The sequence below is a fragment of the Mustela nigripes genome, chromosome 12 (assembly GCF_022355385.1).
Source record: "Mustela nigripes isolate SB6536 chromosome 12, MUSNIG.SB6536, whole genome shotgun sequence".
In the NCBI taxonomy this organism is placed as follows: Eukaryota; Metazoa; Chordata; class Mammalia; order Carnivora; family Mustelidae; genus Mustela; species Mustela nigripes.
Genome location: NC_081568.1, coordinates 64,853,982 through 64,873,908, shown reverse-complemented (window position 1 = coordinate 64,873,908; position 19,927 = coordinate 64,853,982). Strand labels below are relative to the sequence as shown.

The window sequence follows — 19,927 nt, the reverse complement described above, 5'->3', positions numbered from 1 at the left end:
CAAAATAACTTTCCACACCTGTGTGCAAGACACACTATAAAGGGAGCCCCTCCCACATCCCTCTGCAGGTGCACCCCAGCCTGGCACTATGGGGTGTCAGGGAGTCAGGAGGAAGGCTGGAGGGCGGTGCACTTCTTACCCCCTTCACTTGGCAGGAGGAAGCCTTTGCAAGTGTTGTGAGTGGGTGATGGAATAGGGCTGGTAGCTTGGAGAGCACCTCTAGGGCTCTCGAGTTCTTGGGTCTCCTTCCACATACCCCAAAGGGAGCGGAAGGAGAGCACATGTCCAAGACCATCACAGTGAGATCTGGGGCCCTAGGGCCTTCCTTCCCTCTTGGGGTCCAAAGACCCCAGAGGACTCTCTGGACTAGAAGGAAGAACTTAGGTATTGCCCACCCCTTGACCCTCACTCTGCAGGCCTCAGCTCCAGGGCCCCCATGGAAAAGGAGGAATTGAAAATCTTGGATGGGTTTAAGTGAGGCTTGGTTTATTGCCCAAAGGGAAAGGACAAAGATGGGAGGGAGGGTAGCTGGTCCCTGTCCACTATGCTCCAGGGCCCAGGGCATGGCCTCTCTTGCCTATTTTCACCTTTCCTGTCCCCCCCACCCCATCTCTCCTGACAAGCCCCCACCTGTCACTTGTTTTCTGGAACACTAATGTTATCCTAGAAAGGGGGAGGGAGTTGGCACAGAATGCCCTCCTTATACTTGCCTTGGGGGTGGCCCCGGCCCCTAGGAAGGACTCCCAGGAAGTCTGAATCAGGAGTTGGACTCATTAAGGCAGGGTTAGGTGGACTGGTGAGCTTGCAGGTAATAGTGCTGCTGAACCCCAAGCCATGGTCTCCCTCCCTCCCCAGATGGAGAACACACAGAATTGTAAATGCATAATGAGGATTTAATTCCTTTTTCATCACACAATATCGGGAAAGGGGGTTGTGGCGGTACTGCAGAACATCGGGGTGAGGATGAGGAGGGTGGTATAATGGAGGGAGGAAGGTGACGGGGAGGGGTGAGAACTCAGCCAGTGACTCAGGCACCCGCATCTCTGCGCAAGCAAACAGCTGCAAGTCCCGTTCCGGACCCACCCTTACTCCCCGCTCTGCCGAGTTGGACTTGTGTGTACAGGAGAGCCAAGCACAGGCCTCCAAACAAGACCCCCCTGGGGGCCAAGGACTCACAGTCATAGCCAGGTACCCTGCAGCCTGCTCACAGCCCCCCACGGGTGCATCAGTCCACACATGCAGGATGTCACAGACTCTCAGTCCCACAAGCCCAGACCTCTGTGGACCCACCCAAGGACAGGCCCATGCCCAGTATGCTCGGAAACACCCTTCCACCCGTCCACAGCGGACACCCAGTGCAGGCCCTTCTCTGCCCCCCCGGCAGCACTTCAGGCTAGAGGCGGGTGGCGTTGTGTCGAGTAGGTTGTGCCAGGCGGGGGGAGGGGGTGGCAGGGGGCAGCTCCTCCAGGAAGACCCTGGCAGGCAGCGGTGGGGAACGGGGCTCAGGCCTGGTGCAGCACAGCGTGGCACGGGTGATGAGGCGGTCCAGGGGCTGCAGCGAGTGCATCCAGCGGGGCAGAAAGTCCCACGTCTGCAGCCACTTGGGCAGGTGTCCAGGGCTGCGGTTCTGCAAGACGCTGACGAGCACCACGAAGGCCAGCAGGGCCCCGAAGGGTGCTCCCACACCCACCATGGCCTGCCAGCCAGCCATGGAGACGCCGAACACCAGCGAGGGTAGCAGCAGGAAGCACAGGAGGAGGTAGAGGACGGCAAACCAGCGGTACTTGGCCGTGCGTTTGCCCAGCGCCTTGGCCATGCGGATGGGCAGGCGCGTGCAGGGCACCGGGTACCAGAGCAGGATGCCCGAGATGTTAAAGAAGAAGTGGCAGAGGGCGATCTGTAGAGGAGAAGGCAGAGGGCTGAGATACGCGTGGGCCCCCGCTCCCTGTCCTGCCTGTACGGCTGGATAACGGGAGTCTGGCCCAGCCTGGGCAGCAGCAAAATCAGGGCTGATGTGCTCCTAGGAAAATACTGAGACACTTCTGCCCTAACACTACACATTTCCTCCCACTGACCCCTCTTGCAAATTCCCCAGCAGATCCTCCTGAACCCAGCAGCAAAGAGATGCATACTAGTTTCTGGCTCCATGGCTCCTTGGCCCCAGCCCTAGGCTTGTCCTCACTCCTTTGCTCCTAGGACAGCAAACCCTTTGCCATCTGCCCCCCTACTTGTTCTTGATCCCCGAGAATGGCCCAGCCCCCCCGTCCTGCTGCACCCCTTCCTCAGAGCTCAGATCCCACTAGCTGCTGTTTGCTTGATTATCTAGGTAAATCCTGCCTGGTAGATGCTAAGGTCTTGGGGCTGGCACCAGGCCGACTTTGCCCCGTTCGGTTTCCACAGAGCCTGGGATAGTGGGTGGGCCTTAGTAGGCAGTCAGAAACTTTCATATGTGGTGTCCTACCCTGTGTCAGGTGCCACACCTCAGTCCCAGCCCTGTCTCACCCCCGGCAGGCACCCTCCCAGAGTACCTGGAAGGAGCTGGACAGCTTCTCCCGGGGGCTGGCCAGTGCAGCCAGGATGGCTGTGGTGGTAGTGCCAATGTTGGAGCCCAGCGTGAGGGGGTAGGCTCTCTCAATGCTGATCACACCCAGGCCTGGGGGTAGACAGAGAGGCTAGGTTCACCTCCAGGCACCTCCTTTGGCCCTTTCCCTGCCAGCCTGCCCCTCCCCCTGCCCCACCATGCCAGGGACACTCACCGATGAGTGGGGTGATGGCTGAGGTGAACACAGAACTGCTTTGAACAACGAAGGTCATGCCGGCGCCCACCACCATGGCAAAGTAGCCTGTGGCCCAGGTGAAGGGGGCGGGGAAGTCTACGAGGACACCCCCGTCCCAGCAGGGTCAGGAGGAGGGCATGCATGGGCAGAGGAGCCAGGACCTACCTTAGGGAGGAGGTATTGGGTACCAGCTTTCAGGTAGGGCCTTGTCTGTCCAGTCCCCTGCTCAACTGCGGGGGCTTCTACTCGCCCTCCCTGGTCTTGGATTAAAGGCCCTTCTCAGCCTGGTTGCATCAGACTGTCCCCTCTGCCCGAATATCATTCTTACTTCATGTTCCTCCTCAGGGCTTCGTGTAGATACAAGGCTGCGGAAAAGCCCTCCCTGACCTTTGGCCCTCTGGCAGACTTTGTATCTCCCATCCCTAAGCTCCCAGAGATCCACGAATGCACCTGACCCCAGCATTCATTATGCAACCTCTGCCAGTGCCAGGCACCGTCCCCAGAGCCTGAAATGAAGCTTCCGATGAAAATCAGACCATGTCACCCCCCTACCCCAACCCTTCAAGGGCCCACGTTACCCTTACTAAAGTCCAGGCTCTGATCACAGCCTGTGGGGGCCCCCAGGGTGGGCTCCCTCCCTGTGATCTTGTTGACCTCTCCCCACCTCGATCACTGAGTTCCCCCCACACTGCTGGCCATCTTTCTGCCCAGCCTGTTCCCGCCTCTTTGCCTTTGCACTGACTGTTCCCTCTGCGCAGAACACTCTTCAGCCACATCTGACTGCTATTCCTCATTTTGGCCTCTTCACATAGGCTGCTGACTGCCCACTGAAAGCAACTTTTTCCATACTCTGTCATTTTTGCTTTCTCCTTGGGAATCACCCCCAATATGAATGTATCCCCCCTCGATCATTTATTTTTCATTACACATCTGTCTCCTCCTCTGGGTTGGGAATTCCCTGAGGGTGGGACCGTCTCTGGGGCTCAGCTCTGGACCCTTGGCACCAGAGTGTAGGGAGTGCCAAGGGTGTAGGGAGTATTTGTTGAATGCGTCCGTGGCCACTGAGAATCTGTTTCGAGCCACCTACTGGAATGGAACCACAGTCAGGGGCAGCCACAGATGACCAGCTGCCAGCACCTCGGGAGCCTCAGAAATCACCTGACTCTGCCCCCTCTTTGTTCACAGGGACAAACAGGCTCAAGACGGCAGGGCTTTGCCCAGATCACACAGCAAAGCAGCAGTGGGACTTAGTAAGATGTGAAAGGTCCCGTCCTGGGGTGCACACATGCAGTTCTTGGGGACTCACCTGTGTTGATAACCTTCTGAATGACCTTAGCCACCTGGCCCTTCAACAGAGAGTTGAGCATCTTGACAAGGAGAATGAGGCAGGTGCACAGGAGCACCAGGGAGCCGGCCAGCAGAATGAGCCCCACGGCCAAGTCAGGCAGCCCTGTGTCCACAAAGATGTGGTTGCCTGGCGGGGGGGAAGTGTCAAGCAGCTGAGAGCTGAACCCCCACAGCTGGTTCCCAGCCCCCCACTTTTGATGCCTTCTTAGGATTGGAGCCTAAAGTCCCACCCCAGGCTCCTTTAGCCTCAACAGCAGGGATTAGCCCAAGCCCCAGACCTGAGCTGGTTGATAGCTGGTTTTCCTGGGACTGATAGCAGCAGTGGCAGGGGGCAGGGGTGGGTGCAGCCCTTCCTCTGCCCAGCTGTGCCCCTGCCATGCCAGACATCTGTGATGCAGACACTCACATTTCTCCATGGTGACATTTCCAAGAGTCCAGCTGGTGTTGGCCTCTGCCCTGGGCAGGGGGGTGGGAACCTGGATTAAGAGGAGATTGACTTAGAATTTAGGAAAATGTAGCCTGGGGTTGGAGATAAGGGGGAAGGTTAGGGAGAGGCGGGGGGTGGGGGTGGGGGATGGAGGTGGTCCTCCTGACTACATGCCCTTGGACAGTTGGCCTGTCTCTTCTGCTGGAGAGTTGAGGGTGGAAATACCTGCCACACAAGAATCTGGCCACGGTCAGCCCTCTGAATATTCATTCTATCCTATCTACCCATCTGGCTCTCACTGGGGCCCACAGGGATTTTATTTATTTATTTGAGAAAGAGAGAGCACGAAGAGAGAGGGGTGAGTCAGAGGGAGAAGCAAACTCCCTGCTGAGCTGGGAAGCAATGTGGGACTCTATCCCGAGACTCCAGGATCATGACCTGAGCCTAAGGCAGTCGCTTAACCAACTGAGCCGCCCAGACGCCCCAATCCTGTGGCTTCTTGTCCTTGTTCTCCTCAACCTCTCCTTGGCCTTGGGTGCTTCTGACCATGGCCCTCCTTATGAAAATTCTCCCTTCCCCATTCTTTACTACCAACCCTCTCCTGGTGTTGCCCTGCCCCCTTCCCCAGCATCTGTGCCCCCATCCTCTCGCCAGAGGCACCATTAGTCCAAGCTCACTGTCCTCTTGCTCAAATCTTTATGGGGAAGGTTGGGGTATGGGGAAGGAGGACCACCAGGGGGCAGAAGTCCAGTCCCCACCTACTTCTTACCCACCTACTCAGTGGGGAGAGACCCCCCCCCCCAATTCAGAGGGCCCAGGGCCAGGCAGGTAGCCTAACTGAGGGGCTCAGGCTGAGCGTGGAGGAGGTGGAGGACTGCGTTTGGGTCCTATAGGGGCAGCAGCCACTCAGCTCCAGGCCACTGTCGCCATCCAGGGATGAAGCCCTGCATGGCCAAATGGCCCGAGTCTGCAAGAGAAATCCCATTCTTTACAATTATGTGAGGGCCACATTGGTCTGGACCACTACTTTGCAGCCTCGTTGGACTGAGGAATTATTTTTTCTTGAATGTAATTGGGGAGCCTTTCCTTGCCCTCAGGATCCCAGCCCAAAGGAAGAACTGAGCCCCAGAAAGGGACAAGAATGCCTAGGGCCCCAAGAAAACGCCAGAGCTACGCCTTTTTCTTATTCACCCTCTGCCACCTCTGGGAGCTGATATGGGCACTGGTCCCAGGAGTTCTGCCCTCCACAGCACAGCCCCAGACCTTTCCTGTGTGGAGGGTCATGTCTCAGGTGGGGTCGTGGCCCTTCAATGTCATGGCTCCTTTAGGGTTTATTCCAAATCATGTCATTTATAAAATGTATGCTAGAAATGGGAACTATTTCTGGCACCTGGCTTGAAGTCTGGTTTCTCTTAGTGGCCTGAGCTGCTGTGAGTGAGGCAGTATACTCATATGTGTTCTAGCTGGCCAGACAAGGGCCCTGGGGCACCCTCAAAACCCAGGCCGCCGCTGCAAGCTGAGAAACTAGGAGAGAGTAGTCTCTGGTGGGCTCCGCCGGAAAAGCAGGCTGGGGAGGCCATGGTAACTGCTGTGTGGGTAGGCGAGAGCTGGGTGTAAGGGGGAAAGCCGTGTGTCAGCTGTCCAGTGGATGTGAGCAAGTCCTGTTTCTTGTGCCAACGACCTGGGACAAATCATGCCACCTCTCAGCCTGTTTAAAGCAGATGACATAAGAGCTGTTATAAAGGGGTGCCTTGGTGGCTTGTCGGTTAAGCATCTGCCTTCGGCTCAGATCATGGTCCCGGTGCCCTGAGATCGAGCCCCACGTTGGGCTCCTTGCTCAGCGGGGAGCTTCCTCCCTCTTCCTCTGCCTGCTGCTCCCCCTGCCTATTCTCTCTCTCTCAAATAAATAAATCTTTAAAAACAAAAGAGAGAGAGAGAGAGAGAAAGAGAGAGCTGCTGTAAAGGTTACGGGAGGAAATGTGTGCCAAGTGCTCTCTGCAGACTTATGTTAAGTCTTCAGTAAGACATCATGCCTCCTAATCAGGATTAGACCCCCTCCATTGCCGGGCCCATCTAGGACCACATGGTGGGAAGAGCATGTGCTTATGTGTTTGTGTGAGATTGATGTCCTAGGTTAGGATCAATAGCTCCTGACAGTGTCTCAGGGTCCTGGCCCTGTTGGGGAACACTGTGATGGACTAGCTTGGAGCCCTGGGCAGATGATCCCTGAGACAAATGGGTACCTGATCAGCCTGTGCCCCACTGACCTGTCTGGGCCCAGGGTCTCTTAGGGGAGGAACTTCATGGGAGGGGGGTATCATCTGACTCAGGGGGTATCATCTGACTCAGGGCTGGCTGTGTGTGGGCAGGGCAAACCTGAGGGCTAAGGTCTAGGGTTTTGACCCTTGACCTTCCTGCCAGGGTTTTGTGCCTCTGGTGTGGGTTATGTGGCTCTGGCTGAGCTGGTGGTGGTGGTGGGGGGAGGGGTAGAATGCAGAGACTGTAAAGGGCTAGAGAGGAGTAGGAGTGGGGATGCCAGAGAATGTGTAGGCTGTATGGTCAGGCTGGGAGTGGGTACTGAGTGAGGGAAGGGAGCAGGCCCAGGGCTTCCTTGTCAAGAAGGTGGGGAGCTCCTCTAGCCCTGACAAAGAACTGGGCAGCCCAGGGTCTGGGACATACCCCTAGGTGTGCCTATCCTTCCTGGACCTGGGTAGGAGGGGTGAGTTCTGTGGGAAGAACAGAATAAATGAGCCCCAAGAGTCCTAAGCTGCAACTCCATCTGAGCCACTCCCAGCTCTGTGATACTGGACCAAACACCGAACCTCTCTGGGCCCCAGTTTCCTTGCCTTGCAGCATGAGGTCTATAACGCTGCCCACCGCTTCCCAGGGGCTTGTTTTGAGGATTCTTGGAAGAGAGTTAGGATTTAAGTGCCAGTAGGAGGTGCAGGACACGATTAAGCTCGCAAAAGACTGTGAGGCTCCAAGAATCCTCTCCCTGGGAGAAAGACACAGGATGCGAGCCGTAGTTCAGCCTGAAGCAGAACGGGAGCTCAGTGTCTTTGTTTTTCTGGAAGCAGAAATCACCGTGCCAGCTGCGCCATCTGGTGGCAAAGTGGAGAACTCCTTAGAGCCGCACCTACTGCTGCTGGAGAAGTCTCTGGCTGTGGTCAGCTGTGGCATTCAGGCGGGATGGGCAGAGTAGCAAATGGACACACATGATAGGACACCAGACTGACTTCTGGAAGAGGCAGCGAGATGGAGATTCAGAAGCATGGGCTCCAGATTCCACCAGGATTTTCATCTTATCTCCATGGTATGGTTTTGGGCAAGCCTCTCTGAGCCTATAAAATGGACCAGAGATAGGGCACCTGGGTGGCTCAGTGGGTTGGGCGGCTGCCTTGGGCTCAGGTCATGATCTCAGGGTCCTGGAATCGAGTCCCACATCGGGCTCTCTGCTCAGCAGGGAGCCTGCTTTCCTCTCTCTCTCTGCCTGCCTGTCTGTCTACTTGTGATCTCACTCTGTCAAATAAATAAATAAATAAAATCTTAAAAAAAAAAAAAAAAAAGGACCAGAGATAAATCCTGTGTCCCTGGCTGCAAGTCCTTGAGGAATGCTTGTTTAAACCAGGCAAGTAGGGTTGGCAGTCCATAGTGTGAGTACATCAGAAGGTAATTCCCAGGACAAGGGTAGGCCCCTGGAGTGTCAAGAGGTGTTGGAACGTTAAAATTGCCTCTGGGTTTTCTTCCACCATCTGGAAACCTTCAGATTCCCAATGCTGATTTTGGTGACTGGGTTTCTTGGAGACTGGCTTGGGTGAGGTTGGGTCCAGTTGGGGGGCGGGGAATGGAGGCCACCAGGACAGGTTGGAAGGGAGACATGGTGGTCACAGGAAAAGTTCGAGTCTGGTGCAGGAAGAGCCCCCAGCACACATGGCCAGAGCAGGCACGGGGCTGTGGAGCCATGTTCCACATGGACTGACCTCAAGAGAGGATGAGAAAAGGGAGCTCGAATGCCACCTGTCTGCTACTCTTCAAGCCAGGGAAATCCCGTATGGATACTGTTGCGGCGGACCCATTCTTCTGGGACAGCGGGCTGCGAGACCAGCACTCAGGGAAGTGATGTAGGGAGCAGTGGGGACAGCGCCCTGGGCAGGTAAACTCGGGTGGCTGACTTCACGCAAGCAGGCCCGGGTTTCTCCTGCGGAAGATGGGTTGTCCGTGTCCACCTTGCCCTACATTGTGAGGATTCCAGCAGGGGCAGGCAGCGTCTGGTGCACCTGTTGCATGGCTTTGTGACCCCTCCAACATGGTGCTGCCTTCTCACCTGCCCCCTGGGCACTCTCTGAATTGCCCAAAACCTCTTCACTCCATAGCAGAAGGGAGGAAGGCCAGCTGAGCACAGCTGCAGGCAGGCACCAGGGAGGGACTCCGCAGCCCAGGAGCTCCCTCCTGTGGCTTGTTTCCTGTGAAGATCCAGCGGTGTGATGTCTGTGTCGCCCCCATTCTGCTATGGAGTGAAGAGGTTTTGGGCAATTCAGAGAGTGCCCAGGGGGCAGGTGAGAAGGCAGCACCATGTTGGAGGGGTCACAAAGCCAGCCTGAGAGCTGCCCGCATGGGCTTTTTGATGTCCGACTGCCTGAAACACTCAGAAGTGCCAGACCAGAGCTGCGCACGGCTCTGATGTGAAGGAAGGCACTGCAGAAGGCGGGTTGAAAGGCTGCTCTGTGTTCACGCTGGGATCAAGGGCCAGTGATATCAAGTAGCAAGTAGGAAGGAGGAGGGGGCCGGGCCTGCTGAGCCCTGGGCTTTGGGTTGCCTTCGCTCTGTTCTGAATGGAGTCGCTTCTTGGAAGTGGCAACTGAGGTAAAGCAAATACCGTGGATCAGGATTTTGATGAAGCACTTCCCTTTCCGTGGCTGAGTGAGAAAGTGCGCCGATTGCCTGCTTTCTTGTGAGCCTGGTGTCATGGCAGGTGCACAAGCGTCCCACTGATCCAAACAGGTCTCCATTCTGGGCAGTAGAAATGGTGCAGAAGGACACATGGATGCATGCCTGTGGCAGTCTCCAGGGGAAAGAGCCCCGACAAGAGTACTAGTCGCTGTTGTGTCTCCAGGGAGGTCTCCACACAGCCCCCTTTTCTTGTTCCTGTTTGTCCAGCTTTCCCAGGCACCCTCATAACCCCTTCACCCCCTTGCCACGTTACCTGGGCCCCTAAACGTGGCACAGCTGAGTCACGAGCCCCTGGCATCTTGGCGGGGAGAAGAGAGCCCTAAACTGCTAGATCTGTCCTCAGGGCCCTGAAATGGTAGGACAAGCTCGGGCAAGTGTCTCAGCCTTTCAGAACCTATACTCTCCCTGTGAAGCCAGAAGGTAGAGCCAGATTAGTGGTTCTCAAACTTGAGCGCAGAGCTGACTGAGAAGACTTGTTGAAACATAGGCTGCTCTGTCCCATCCCCTCAAGTTTTTTCTGATAGTTTTTCCTAGACCTACTTAGGTCTAGGGAAAGGCTGAATATCTTGTAGCTTTAATAGGTTCCCAGGTGGCACAAGTGCCTCTGGTCCACAGTTTGAGAACCACTGGGCTAGATCAATGACATGCCAACTCAAGTTGATTGGTAATAACTCCCCAAAGCCGCTGGGGGACTGGAAGGGATTGGTACAATATTCCTTGTGGCCAGACCTGAGACTTACCCCTGTGGGGTCTGGGTGGCACCAGATCCGTATCAGACTGTGGTTTCTCAGGGACTCGTCGCCAGTGGCAATGCTGGTAATCACAGATTTGTCCAGCTGTGCACAAGATGTGGGTGGGGGGTGTGAGAGAGGGGTCCTTACTATCCCACATCACCCTCCACGCCAGCCTTGCCCCACCTGGATGATGAGCTTGGTGAAGGGCTCTGTGATGATCTTGAGCAGGTCAGGGGCATCGCGGCCACCATGGATGTTGAAGGAGGCAACCACCAGTCGAGTGACATGGTACAGGTACCCGGTGGCGGCCTCCAGGGGCAGCAGGACCAGAACCGACAGCCAGTTAAAGCAGTCGTGCACCGTGGCCCCTGCAAAGGCCCTGAGCAGGGAGGCCGCATTACAGGGCGGGCCGGGGTCAGGATGCACTTCGGCTGGCGGCTCCTGGCCCTGGGGACCACCCTCCCCCAACACACACAGGCCCCTCACCACTCTACCCCCTCACCGCCGGAAGTCAGTCCTGTCCCCTGCCTGCATCAGGGCCACGATGGTGTTGGTGACAGATGTGCCGATGTTGGAGCCCATGATGATGGGGATGGCAGAGCTCACCTCCAGCACTAGCAGAAGAGGAGACCCCTTCACTGACTGTGTGAGGGCCACCAGCTCCTGCCCCGGAAACACCTGCCCACATCCCACCCCACCCCCCCGGGCAGTCCTGCCACGATACTGCCCAGTCTTGGTGTCCCAGGGACACGTGTGTGACCAAGCACGGTGGACACATGCACTGTGCGTGCACGTGTGGATCCGAGGGCCCATGTCCGGCACGTGGAGACAGATCTGTACCCATGTGTGCACGGTACACGAGCGTGGTGGTTAGTTTCATGAGTCAGCTTAGCCAGGCTACAAGACTCAGTCATTCAGTCCGATGCTCATCTAGCTGCTGCTGGAAGGTATTCCACAGGTGTGATTCACCTCTACAACCGGCTGACTTTAAGTGAAGGGGATCACCCTTGGTGATCTCAGTGGGCCTCATCCAGCGAGATAAAAGGCCTTAAGAGCAAAATGGAGGCCATCCAGCATTGGCTTCCCCCCGAGAGTTCCAGCCTACCCTTCCTAACAACCTGCCCTATGGATTTTGGATTTCCTCAGCCAGCCCCACAATCATGTAAACCAATTCCTTGCAGTAAATCATATGTATAGCTCCAGCAGGTTCTGTTTCCCTGGCCAGTGGAATAAGTGACTATGGGTGATAAGGTGCTGAACCTTCCTGGGGCAGGACTCCCCACCTGCCACCCTTTCCAGATCTTCAGACACCCCTCCTGGCTGAGACTATTCCTGGACACAGCTTGGAAAATGGAGTGCGAGAAGCTGGAGTCCTGCCCTTTGCTCTTAACTCCCTGGCCCCCTTCTCCCCCTGGCCCCAGCCCTGACATGCTGCATCAGCCCCCTCCAGGGCACGCAGCCCCCCACGCCCTTTCACTAGCCGCAGCGGGCCTACTTACAGCCAGAGGAGACCATGCTGACGATGATGGACGTGGAGGTGCTGGAGCTCTGGACCAGCACGGTCACTAGGATCCCCACCACCAGCCCCGCGACTGGGTTGGACAGGATGGCGTTGTCCTTGAAGATATCACCAGCCACCTTCCCTGAGGAACAAGAGCCAGCATTGCGTGATGCCCTTCAGGAACCCTGTCCCAATCCCCTCCCCCTGGCCCTACCTCCAGCCAGCTGGAAAGCAGAGCTGAGCACGTCCAGGGAGCAGACGAAGAGGTAGAGAAAGGCGAGCATCAAGGGCACCTTGACGAGGGTCATGCCAGCCCGGCGAAGCTTCTGGGCCAGCCCAGACTCTGGAGATGGGCTGGGCATGAGCACTGGGGCCAGGGGCTAGGGTACTGAATGTTGCCACCCCTGCTGTCCACCCCCAGCCCGGACCCACCTGGCTTCTGCTCCTCCTCCAGGGCCAGCTTGGCAGGCAAGGGGTCATGGCACTCCAGAACCTCCCCGTAGGGGCAGCTGTGCTCGGTAAGGGCCACAGGGCCCAGGCTGGGGAAGGCGTAGGCGGAGGTCCCTGGGATCCTGTGCAGGACTGGGGAGGGAGGCTGGTTAGGAGTTCCCAGAAGCCCCGGGATAGGCTCAGAGGGGTGGACACCTCACTGGGATGTGAGCGACTGTGGGCATTCAGGGTCCACGGATGGGAGGAGCACTCACCCTGAGGGCTGGGCACGTAGGCAAAGGCTGTCCCATGCATCATGTGGCCCCCTCGGACTGGTAGTGGGGAGACAGCCGGGCCCCCCAGCCTCTCTCCATAGGACATCATCCTGGGCACACACTGTGGGGTGGCAGCAACACTGAGGGACAGCTACTGTCCTGAAAACTTACACATACCCACACACCCACTGTCCACATCCATACCCCCATACTCACATGCACACATACCCGTGGAAGTATACCCTCTACCCCATAATAGCAGAGATGCTCAGGTACTCGGGCCAGATGCTTGTACTCATCAGGCAATGAGTATTTATGAAGAATCTGCTGTAGCCTAGGCACTGGACTAGACGCTGGGGTAGAGCAATGGCTAAATACAAGGACAGCTCCTGCCCCCAGAAAGCTCCAAGTCTCACGGGGAGACAGATGTCAATGAAATAATCCCTTGTGGCAATAGGGCCAAGGGTTCTAATGACAGATACAAGTGCTACCAGTGTGCCCCATGGCAGGGGGTGGAGGGGAGAGATGATCAAGCTGAGATGAACATGAGTAGGAGGGGCCAGATGGCAAGGGACAAGGGCGCGGGTGCAGGGGCCCCTGGAGGGGAAGGAGCTGGGAGCGCCCTGCAGCCGGCGGGGGCTGGGGAACGTGTGTTAGCCGAGCTTGCGGATATGGGCCAAGGCTGCACATGCAGGAGGAGTTCTGACCGTTCTGAGAGCCATGAGGAGACATGGACACCTGTTGGCTCTTGGGACCAGCTGGACATGCACTCAGGAAAGGGTCTACTGGCCAGAATCCTGAGTTCCTGGGTTACCCTCACAACTGAATTTCCTTCCCCATTTGCCTCCCTGCCTCCTAGCAATAAACAAACACTGATGGCCTTTCTCCCATGAATGAGTTTCAGACCAAGGCTGGTTTAGATAAGGAGGTTTCCCTGTATTATCTCCAATCTGAGAAGCTGTTGGTTTGCTTCAGGGCCCCTTGAACTGTCCCAGGAGTTCTTGGTTGTTGGGGTGGGAGTACCCCAGACTCTATCAGCTACCCATAATCCCACACCCCTATATTGTCCCAGGGGCCCTTGGCTGTTTGGAGGAGTGGGGGTGCTGAGCTAAATTCCAAGTGTTGGAAGAGCATGAGTCCTCGTTCCTTTGGGGTGGGGGGTAAGCCAGACTAGACTGGGCCCGAGCAGGAAGGGGAAGCAGAATTAGGGCAGAGGAGAGGAAGCAGGGGCGATAGGCTATTGCCTACTAAGACTTGGGGATGGGTTTGGGAGAGGGGAGCCCTGGGCTTACCTTGGGGTTCTGTGTTTCAGCTCCTGCTCAGCTGCTTAAGGAAGCCCCAGGGGCCTGAGGAAGGGCTGGGACCCTCCTCTTTATACCCTTGGGTCAAGGGCAAAGTCCTAAAACCCTAGCTGCCCTCCCTCTGTTCCCCGATTAACCTCCCCCCCTGAGATTCCTCCCAGTTAATTACTAATCGTCAGCTCTGCTGGGGGAGTCCATGATCAAACTTTCCCTTTCCCCACACAGAAACTCAGCCTGACAGAGACCCAAACCCAGCTAGGGTACCTCTTCTGCCCCCAAGCAGAGATCCTGATGCTACTTAGGCACCTTATTCCCATAGTCCTCAAGGAAATTTCATGGCTCCAGCCCCTTCCCCTCATTCTTGGCCTAACACGACTCCCCGTGGAATAGCCTTGCCATGTATCTGGATGTCTGTGGGTCTGTCTGTGGGTCTTGGGGGGCATTTAGAGGAAAGGGAGCATGCGATGGAAGAAGTAACAGGAGAGAAACCCGGAAAGGCTGCATAGTGCTGAGTCAGGGAGAGTCTCTAGCCTGCAACCACAGATCCAGGATTCGTCTGAGAGAATGTGGAACCCCTGGTTCCAGGAAGGGCCTGGTTCAGGAAGGGCCTGGTCTGCATTTTAGAATGGTCTCTTTAGTGGGAGGTTGTCCGTCAAAGGGGAAAGTCTGGAAGCATAGGGACCAGCTAAGAGGCTGATGAGATGGTCTAGAGAAGAGATGATGGGGTCTGAATCAAGTGGGACAGGAGGGATGAGAAGATCCATCCCAGGGATACTTGGGTAGTGGAATGGGGGAGGGGAGCATGGCAGACAGATGAACTATATGACAGTTGGGTTGCTGGATTGAGATGCTGATGATGATATGGGGTCTGTTGCAAAACTCCCGAAACCCAGAGAGGACTCTTAGGGAGGCTTTGGGAAGCTTGTTTCCCTTTCACAGGACTCTGGAGCTTGAATTAGGGCCCAGCTGTACAAGAGAGATGAGAAGAGATATTCCCTTCTGAGGGAGAAAGATTCAACAGATCCAGCAGGGGTGGGTTCCACTCAAAATCTAGCTTGGACAACTGCCTGAGTAACCTGTCCAACCACCCACCCATCCATCTACCACCACCACCCCCAGCTACCTAGCCAGCCAGTCATGTGTCTGTCCCTCCATTCCCAAGAACAATAGTTGAGTTCCTACTCTGTGCTGAGTCAAGATTGGCTAGGTCAGCTCTCTCCTGTCTAATCCCTGGGTTAGCCTGGGGTGCTGAGGCAAGTCACTTCGAGTATAAGATGGCAATCAGAGGGTCACCTGGGTGGCTCAGTTGGTTAAGTGTCTCACTCTTGATTTCAGCTCAGGTCATGATCTCAGGGTTGTGAGATGTGAGATCGAGCCTCTCATCGGGTTCTACACTTAGTGGGGAATCTGCTTGGGATTCTCTTTCCCTCAGCACCTCCTGCTCATTCATTCTCTCTCTCTCTCAAATAAATAGATCTTTAAAAAAATAATAATAAAATGGCAATCGGCAGTTCTTTTGCAGTGGTTGAATTCAATGAGCTAGCTGACCCATCTCAGTGACTAGAAGAGTCTCTCAGCATGTGCGTTCTCTTCACGCTTGTGTGCCCCTCTTACTGTCCCGGGGATGGCTGCAGTGTCCCCACCAAGGGAACGGCTCCACTTCCTCTAGATTCGCAACCCTATTTCAGGTCAACAACTTGCCTGGGCTCACCGGTTGCCCTTTGATTGCTCAGGGTCCCCCTGGGCTGCAGCTTATTATATTACACATATTTTGGGGTGACACAAATCCAGCCTTTCTCATCAAGGTGGATGGATGTTTCTGCACAGCTCCCCTCTAACGTGACAAAAGTCAGCTAGTTTGTACTTAATTTGCAGGACACTGTGGGGTTGTCCGCTGGCTAGTGTTCATAATGGAGTTTCTGTCGGAGTGGCTAAGAGCAGACAACAAGGCCAGCCTGGGTTTGGATCCCAGCCCCTCCACATTGTGGCTGTGTCAGTTTAGGCCACAGAAGCCCCAGGGGACCAGGGAGGGGTGGGCAGAGGGGCAACTGGATCGGTTTTGGGTAGAGTGACCATAAGTCCTGGTTTGCCTGGCTAAGTCCTGGCTGATGACTGTTGGCCCACAGTTCCCTTTCACTTAAAAAATGCCCTGGTTTGGAAAATCAGCCATAGAGCCTTATGACCTGTTCTGGGAGATTCTGAAGAACTGAGGCAGGCAATCAGCCACGTGGGGCATCCTAGAAAGGTTTCCATTCACAGAAAAAAGAAAATTAAAACAATCCTGCTTCTTCAACCCGTTGTTGTCACAGAACACCGCCTCTCAGCCTTTTCTCTGTACCTCTCTCACCTATTTGGATTTTTTTGTTTATGAAAGACTGCGTCTTGCTCTTTTCCACCTACCATTGCATATTACCTTCCCTGTGTATTTACACTCAGGACCAATGTTGTTTTTAATGGTTGCATCATGTTCTGTTCTGAAACTTAATTATGTAGCGATCCCTCGGGTGTCCCGGAAACTCTCTAGACTGGACAGAGTGATTTGGCAAAGATTGGGGTGCATGGGTGGGAGGGGTGTTGCTGAGCCAGGGGCAGGTAGTCATTGCTGAGTTCTCGTGTCAGAATCGTCCTCGGGCTCACAAGTGCTGGTGAAGTCATACTGGGCTCAGAGGCTGTCTAGGGGTGCCTGGCGCTCCCATCCCCATTGGGTCCAGGGACCTCGACCACAGGCCATGTTCCTCTCTCCTGCCCTGCTCTGGTCAGACCCAGAGCAGAAGCCACTGTATCTGAGGTGCTCTTTTCTGAGGTGCTCTTTATGAACTTAGGGGTGCTTCTTTTTTTTTTTTTTAAGATTTTATGTATTTATTTGACAGAGAGAGAGAGAGAGAGAGAGAAAGATCACAAGTAGGCAGAGAGAGAGAGGGAAGCAGGCTCCGTGCCAAGCAGAGAGCTGGATGTGGGACTCGATCCCAGGACCCTGATATCATGACCTGAGCTGAAGGCAGAGGCTTAACCCACTGAGCCACCCAGGCGCCCTGGTGTGCTGCTGCTTCTTCTTCTTTCTTTCTTTCTTTTTTTTTTTTTAAGATTTTATTTATTTATTTGACAGACAGAGATCATGAATAGGCAGAGAGGCAGGCAGAGAGAGAGAGAGAGAGAGAGAGAGGGAAGCAGGCTCCCCGATGAGCAGAAAGCCCAAGGCGGGGCTCGATCCCAGGACCCTGGGATCATGACCTGAACCGGAGGCAGAGGCTTTAACCCACTGAGCCACCCAGGCGCCCCTGGGGTGCTTCTTTTTAATAAGGTTAGGATCTTTGATAATTTTGCCGTCTACCTTCCCTGGTTTCACGGAGCTCTGGGTTTAAGGAAGGACGCAGTTCTCCATCATAGGCCCTGCAAGAGACATCATTATAAAATGCTACCGGCAGTGACCATGACCAAAGGAATTTGGGAGGGTGGCCACAGGAGCCCCAGGGAGCCGACCGGAGCTGTTTTCCGGACTCCCGCGAGCATGGAGAAGGCGACCATGTCTTTGCCCCTTGGTTCACTGGAATTCCTTCCACTCACGTGCTGCCTCCTCCCAGCCCGTGACAGTCTCTGCGTGTCCCCCGAATACTGACTCCTGCCCTGTCTGCTCACCAGCACTCTGGCCACAGCTTCCCCTAGACCTCTCAGCCTGGAGCCTGGGGGTTGGCGGTATCTCACCTGAGAAATGACACCCGGGAGGAAGAGCAGTTTGGAAGGGAAGATGCCAAGATCCGTCTGGACAGACTGTGTCTGAGGGGCCTCTGGTGTGAGCAGTTGGCTCTGTGGGTCTGAAGCACACAACGTGCTCCTCACTTCCCGCACGTTCCCAGCCTCAGGGAGCAGTGCGTGGTCCTCTGATCTGAGCCAGAAACAGAGCAGGCTCCTTGGACTGTCCTTCTCTCCCACCTCCTTATCTCTCCTCCGTCACCCAGCACTCCCCGTTTCCCATCAGCGGGAGCTCCCTCAGCCTTTCGCCACCTCCCGGGTCTGGTCCACCATCTCTCACTGAAGGCTCTCCCTGCTTCTGGCCTTGTGCCTCCCGATCCAGTCTCCAAAATAGCAGCCGGCCAGCTTTTCAAAATGTAATTCTGACTCTGTCACCCCTCTCTTTTCAAACCTGGCCCTGCCAGTACAAAGACCAGCATCCTGTCCCAGCCTTGGTGCCCAGAGTGACTTGGCATCCCTCCTGCCTCAAGGCCTCAGGTGTAGCCTGTGAAGATGCCTCCCCTTCCCCCAAGGGAGAATGTGCACATTGAATAGAGAGAAGGCCTGGGGCTGAGCCTGGAGGAGCACCCATGTTTGGGGGAGGGCAAAAAAGAAAAAAAAAAAAAAAAAGAGGGAAGCCGACAGGTATGACAGGATTGGGAAGAGCAGAAAAACAGATGTCGCAGAAGCCAAGTTCACCCCTGTCTTGAGAGAGACAACCTGATCAGCCAGGTCAGATGCCACAGAGCTGTCGGGGAATGTGAGGACAGAGCAGATTTAGTGACCCAGGCAAGCTGTCCTGGGGCGGTCCTGGGGGTGGGGGCAGCTTGTGAGGGCTTGTTGGGAAGGAGCAGGAGGTGGGAGCCGAGACAGCATGGCCAACGCGAGTGTGACAGACTGACAGATCAGGAATCTGGTCACGCCAATGAAAACAGTTTCCGCGGGAGCAGCAGGACTGCTGAGCTGAGTAGAGAACGATCCCAAGAACGAGAGCTTGGGCCAGGAACAGAGCGAGCTGGGGAAGCTGGCACAACCAGCTGTTTCTGTAATCCGCGGCTCCTTTAAATACACACAGTTTGCTGCCTGTACGTTTTCTGCAGGACCTAAAGTTGGAGGACCATCAGGGGAAGAAAAATTAACATGCCAGACAGTCCCTCCATGAACTGGATTTTTTGGGGGGAGAACTGACTAATGACCAGTGTCATCCCACGACAGGGCTTCTCCTGTCTCCTTGAAACAATGCGTTTATTTCTCCAACCAACAAATAAGCCTCACCGTGAGTCAGCATGTGGTGGACACAGCCATGAACATTCCACCCCGGTACACAGACGCAACGTGGGTGTGCATTGTACACGCATGGGGGCGTCCTTTATCTGTGGCTGAAGCAGCCATTCTCACCAATGGGCTGGGTGACATAGCAGGGGCCGCCTCCCACCTCCCCTTAGGGACCAGAGCAGTTCCTCCCCTGGCCCCCTTGACTTTGTCCTCTCCTGGACAATCTGGACTTCCATCTGAGCTGCCTGGCACAGAGCAGGCAGGGTCCTGTGGTGTTCTCCCCTCCGAGCCCCGTTTTCCAGATTGGGTGCTGCAGGCTATGTTAGATCCATGGATCCAGGGCAGGGGCTGCTGACCTGAGGATGCCCCATCCTTGTTTGGGGGATAAGTGCCCTGAGTAATGTTTAATCCTGACAGCCCAGGCATCGGTCACTCATTGATGGAGAAGGCCAAAGTCTGTGGCCAAAAGAGCTGAGCTTGCTTTGGGCTTTTCTCAGAAATCATCTCTTCCCCTGCAGCTCCCTTCCTAGTGTGGTTCCAGCTCTCTGCCTTCATGCCGGCCTCAGGGACCAGACCTAAGGGTGAGCATGGCAGTCCCATGCTCCAGGTTCCAGACCAGAAGCTCTGAGCTCTGGCTGTAGGCTTCAGGTCCTGAGCTCCATGTTCTGGGCCTGGAGCTCTAGGCCCCATACGTAAATTCTCAGGGGCAAGCCCTGGGTCCCGGGCTCCAGGATCTGAGCTCTAGTCCCTGGTTCCAATTTCAGGCTTCTGATGTCCAGCCGAGTAAGGGCTCTGCTTCTAGGCATTGGGCTCTAGATTCTGGGCTGCAACCTCTAATCCCAGATCCCAGACTCCATATGGGGCTCAAACTTACAACCCCGAGATCAAGAGTCTCATCCTTTACCAACTGAGCCAGACAGGTGCCCCTCCAGACTCCAGTTTTTATTTTTATTTTTTTTTTAATTTTTATTTATTTTTTTTAAACATTCTTTTTTTTTTTTTTTTAATTTATTTTGACAGACAGAGATCACAAGTAGGCAGAGAGGCAGGCAGAGAGAGAGGAGGAAGCAGGCTCTCCGCTGAGCAGAGAACCTGATGTGGGGCTCGATCCCAGGACCCTGGGATCATGACCTGAGCCGAAGGCAGAGGCTTTAACCCACTGAGCCACCCAGGTGCCCCCAG

General features: G+C 55.4%; 1 protein-coding gene across 8 annotated transcripts; it reads right to left on the bottom strand.

Annotated features, from left to right (window-relative positions):
- Positions 1-872: 872 nt before the first annotated feature.
- On the bottom strand, positions 873-13,838 carry SLC34A1 (solute carrier family 34 member 1). Of its 8 annotated transcripts, XM_059417457.1 has the most exons (13): positions 13,733-13,836; positions 12,441-12,561; positions 12,169-12,318; positions 11,951-12,079; positions 11,735-11,878; positions 10,738-10,849; positions 10,419-10,614; positions 10,242-10,337; positions 4,531-4,600; positions 4,084-4,251; positions 2,757-2,873; positions 2,529-2,653; positions 873-1,897 (listed from the first exon to the last, which is right to left on the bottom strand). In XM_059417457.1, the coding sequence occupies exons 2-13, from the start codon at positions 12,547-12,549 to the stop codon at positions 1,394-1,396; spliced, it is 1,920 nt and encodes a 639-aa protein (XP_059273440.1). In that variant the 5' UTR covers positions 12,550-12,561; positions 13,733-13,836; the 3' UTR covers positions 873-1,393. The 8 variants fall into 8 exon arrangements, with proteins under 8 accessions (XP_059273440.1, XP_059273441.1, XP_059273443.1 ...); XM_059417458.1 differs by lacking the exon at positions 11,951-12,079; XM_059417461.1 differs by lacking the exons at positions 873-1,897; positions 2,529-2,653; positions 2,757-2,873 and adding exons at positions 2,924-2,942; positions 3,106-3,142 and having other exon boundaries at positions 13,733-13,837.
- Between the last annotated feature and the right edge of the window lie 6,089 nt (positions 13,839-19,927).

Bases quoted from the DNA above. Each gene is read 5' to 3' on its own strand.
- SLC34A1 (XM_059417457.1), bottom strand. From the start codon at position 12,549: ATGATGTCCTATGGAGAGAGGCTGGGGGGCCCGGCTGTCTCCCCACTA. The intron at 10,338-10,418 runs GTGGGGCAAGGC...TCTTGTGCACAG, and splicing joins TCACCAAGCTCATCATCCAG to CTGGACAAATCTGTGATTAC. The intron at 2,874-4,083 runs GTGAGTCCCCAA...GTGTCCTCGTAG, and splicing joins TCAGAAGGTTATCAACACAG to ACTTCCCCGCCCCCTTCACC.